This window comes from Gadus macrocephalus, chromosome 21 (genome assembly GCF_031168955.1).
Source record: "Gadus macrocephalus chromosome 21, ASM3116895v1".
NCBI classification, from domain to species: domain Eukaryota; kingdom Metazoa; phylum Chordata; class Actinopteri; order Gadiformes; family Gadidae; genus Gadus; species Gadus macrocephalus.
The window spans coordinates 17,948,986-17,953,491 of NC_082402.1; the positions used below are offsets into that span (position 1 = coordinate 17,948,986).

The 4,506-nt window shown below is 39.1% G+C and overlaps 1 protein-coding gene across 2 annotated transcripts; it reads right to left on the reverse strand.

Moving 5' to 3' along the window:
• Nucleotides 1–987: 987 nt before the first annotated feature.
• LOC132450121 (uncharacterized) lies at nt 988–3,986 on the reverse strand. Of its 2 annotated transcripts, XM_060042125.1 has the most exons (6): nt 3,905–3,920; nt 3,325–3,366; nt 2,942–3,142; nt 2,610–2,809; nt 2,139–2,178; nt 988–2,007 (listed from the first exon to the last, which is right to left on the reverse strand). In XM_060042125.1, the coding sequence occupies exons 2-6, from the start codon at nt 3,356–3,358 to the stop codon at nt 1,862–1,864; spliced, it is 621 nt and encodes a 206-aa protein (XP_059898108.1). In that variant the 5' UTR covers nt 3,359–3,366; nt 3,905–3,920; the 3' UTR covers nt 988–1,861. The 2 variants fall into 2 exon arrangements, with proteins under 2 accessions (XP_059898108.1, XP_059898109.1); XM_060042126.1 differs by lacking the exon at nt 3,325–3,366 and having other exon boundaries at nt 3,905–3,986.
• Between the last annotated feature and the right edge of the window lie 520 nt (nt 3,987–4,506).

Here is a 4,506-nt window from a genome sequence, read left to right on the forward strand (position 1 = left end):
GGACCCTGTAGTCTTCATACTGGTCCTGACCCACAAGCCACAAGCCGCCCTCATAAGCCTGTTTTGTACTGGTTTTCACCCTGTGGACGCTCTGGTCCTCATCTCTAACAATCGGCTCTGTGGTAAACGATCGTAGAGTTCAGTGGCAGCAGTAATAGACAATGCACAATCTCTTGGCTCGTGGTAAGTATACTTTGGATGGTTACGACATTATGGCTAAAAATCTAAAACTCTATGCAGAAAATGAATGGGAGCTTCACTTCCGAATCCACATTGTTGCTCTATCTATCAAAGAGAGAAATAACGAGACAGGAATAAATAAAGGGCCAACTTCGCTATGTTTGGCACTACAAACTTTGGTCTTATTACTGATTATAAGAACAGTACAGTCATTTTAATGAAGTTTCATGTAAGCCAAAATTAGCCAACTAACTTCTGTACTGTCATTTCCACACAGAAACAGCAGTGGTGTTTCTGTGTGGTTTGCGCACCGTGCTATTAAAAAAACATACATATATATATATATTACATAGCATACATACATACATATATTATATATATTCCGCACGAGAAGGGTTCCCGGACCAACTAGTCACTGTCTCGTGCCCACTAAAAACCGTCTCGTGCGAACTATGTTGTGATGTTTGAGTGACTCTACCAGCAGCATCAACAACTCCCATTATAATCTTAGCAGCAGCATCAACCTCTCCCAGTATAACCTATACTATAACACATCAGCATCTAGCGCTGTGTATTGATTGGTTCGTTGGTTGATGATTGTGATCTATTCTTACTGTGTGGTTGAGGCATGGGACCTGCTGCTGTATATTTTCAAGTGTGTGTGTTACGAACCTAAACTTATATTTTGTGCTATTTTGTAATGAAGCATTTTTTGCCGGTATTTGTTATACACTGGAGGCCTGGAATAGCTAATGTTGGTTGTGTACCAGTGTATGGGCTACATCATTATACATAGTCACTAAAATATATATCTTCAGTATTTTATTTCCTTTATGAATTGGATACACATTTGGTGCAACACATATTAACACAGTTGGTTGTAAACAAACCAAACTTATCTAGATTATAGTTAGACGTTTTGATGTATATAATTCATAAATGATAGATGTCTTCCTAGAAAAAAATAACATATTTAGCGAGTTGCAATTCTGCGCCTAGCCAGCCAGGTGAAGTACATACAATCATATAATCAAACACAACACTGCTTGGGTTGCAGATGTGCATCATGGGCAATGTAGTAGTTACTTCTAAATGATGAATTAAATGCAAAAAAAGATTGTTTGTCCAAATGTAAGCCCTTAACACAAGAATAACATGAATAAATTGTAGAGAATTTTATTCTATTATCCTTTTTTATAAAATCCACTTCTGAACGCAAAGGTTTTTGCTACCAAGTTAAACCTCTTGATCAATAACCTCCGAACATCTGTGGTCCTTGAGATCACTCCCAAACATTGATATATCCTCAAGCACAACGATGATATTCATCATTCATCATATCATCATTAATGGTGCGGTAGGTACGATTTAAGATCTATTATTATATTATATAGGGTTTAATAATTTTATAGAAATGCCATGCATCATTCAGCTATTAGTGAGTGGAATGCTCTGTGAGAAAATATTTTTGACTGGTTTCTGCCTCTGAGACAATTTAGATGATAGACTACTACATCGCACCAATCACAGGTGTGTAAAATGCAAAATTTCTCACCAATTAAAAAAAAAAAAATTGGTTGTTTGGCTTGCTCTCTTCCGCTCTTTCAAATCTTATCTACAGCACCTGGAATAATTACATCCATCAACATGTTACAAACAGCATCCTTAATTACTAGATTCATCAAGGTGATGGACTCGAAACAGTTGGCAAGTAGTTCCATAAACTGGCAGAGTCCTTGCGGAAGAGACTGCGATCTTTCTTTGGTAAAAACCACAGTGTTCCTACGAACACGAGAATAGCCAGCAGCACCTTCGGTTTTACCAACCCTAAGATTAAGAAAAAAATAAATTTGGAATATTCAGTGTTATAGAAGTTTTAGGTATTGTGAGAATTAGTCTCATGTTGCTTTACAGATCAATGATTACTCAAATGTTGTTTCAATTTGTATCATACTTACAATAGCAAATGCGGATGACCCGGTTTTTCAAACGGTTGAACTGGGAATTGAAAAGCACAGATGTTAATAAAGAAAAATATATATTTGCACAATTTGCAATGACTATTTCACTGTTCCTGTCCACAAAAGGAGGCAAGAGTGAATCGTTGCAATGGTTGTTTTTGTCCTCTGTTTCCAAGTCATCAAACAAATTTTGAAGAGATATTAATGTTTATGTCATAAATGACAATAACGACCATACAGGCGATGTGATTTTCCAGAAGTATTGGTCAAAATGTGGGGTGTGAAATGGAAGTAATTGAAATTATATTAACCATCAGGGCTAATATACCGTCGAGGCCAAACTGTCTGGCAGACAAAATCTCCAAGCTAATTTCAACAGAAATGTCTCCATATATGTTATTATACATGTGATTCTGTGGTGTGATGCATCTACGTTTTTCATGGCATATCTGGATTTTTTTTAAATACCGTAGAATAGGGGTATCCAACTATTTTCAGGATCTTATCAAATTCCCTTTCATTGTGGGGGCATTCCAGCATCTTTCCCTCATAGAACGTGACGTCCACACTGAGGAGGATGTTTGATGAAATCTCTTTTGCCTTGGGAGAGACTAACTTTTCATGGTCATAGGTATGATGTAGCACCACCAAAATAACCTGCTTTCCACCTGCATTGTGAAACAAGAGGAGTGTGGGAGAAAGCAGAAAAGGGAGGGCCAGACAAAGAATAAAAATATATAATAACAGGGATCATTTGGGGTTAATAGATTCATTATTTTGAACTCCATTGCAGTCCTCACCTGGACATTTCTCCATAGTCTCATGGATATCAATCCCCGGCCGTGTACTGATGGTACAGAAGGCCAGGAGGTAGTCACATTGGTTTGGTAACATCACCTCAGTCTGACCCTTGGCCTTCAACTTTAGCTTAAATTCCTCACAGATGCGGAGACTACAGCCATTACTGCCGTTCACACTGTAGAAACTCCTCATTCGCATTCCTTTGAGTAAATAAATGTCTTTCAGTCCGTCATTACAACCACTGAAAAATAATCAACCGACAAAACACTACAAACTCAATTTAAGGCATTATGGTCATTTGTGTTTAGCCATTATTCTGGAATTGGTCTTCAGCAAGAGGAAAATAAAAATTATTGACAAGAATGTGAAAGTAAAGTCCTACCTTCTCTCCCAAACCATTCACGTAGGCTGTTCATTCTGGACGCTACATAAAAAGAAACAAGACTTGTCAGTGTTGTTCTTTAAGTTCTGATGGAGAACAACATTCCATGCTGTTATTCCCTCTAGAGCTGCAGCGTGTTTTTCTTTCATGTGGTTCTGTAGGTCAATCATGCGTTTCTGTAGGTCTGTCATCTGGTTCTGTAGGCCTACACTGCGCTCAAGCTGGCCGACAATCGCTACTCCGTGGTCAAAGTCGTTAAATTTGGAGAGCGCGCGTATTCTGTCCTTTGTGGCAAATGCATTGCATCAGCCGAACAAGGGCTGACGTGAGAGGTAGCGATTTTTTTCAGACAACGTCCAGTTATCAAATAAGGTGTTAACACGACAACTTCGTTTGAAGGATCATAAGTGAACATAGCACTACAATGGGGACATAGGTTTACTTTAGCTCTGTTTGAACGGACTACTCTGATAAAAACGCAAATAATGCCTGTAACAGTTGTCATCAATAGGACAATTAGAAACAGTGAAATACGGACAAGTGGTTAAAGATCATCGCTTTTGAGGAGGCGTATTCTTACCCTGATATCAGTTTGTTAAACGTTTCTCCGGTACCGTAGAGCAGCAGTCTGATTCGTAGTCAGTTTCGCTTTGGAACTCCCGCGCCTGCGCACTGCCTACCTCGACACACAAACACACACACATTCACACACACACATTCACACACACACACACACACACACACACACACACACACACACACACACACACACACACACACACACACACACACACACACACACACACACACACACGTATGTATTTATTCTGTATGTTGTACATAAAAACATGACAATTGATTCACTGATACATTGAAACGTGATTTTGTTATTCATAAAAAAATCGTAAGTGCATTCACCTAGAGACTCTGCGTTGTCACCCCGTCCCTCCTACTTGTTGTAGGCCTACGTTCTGGAACTTAATGTACGCACTTATTGTGTGTCGTATTTAGTTATAGTACTTAGTTATGTAGCATCTTATCCTAGCTATCTTTGTTGTATTACGAGGAATGGGTAAACCTAGCGATTATTAGTGCTTTGCACTTGGTTCTATGAACATCCTTATGCTACGGCCACACCAAACGCGCCTCGTGCCCACTGCACCGTCAGTCAACGGACGTGGG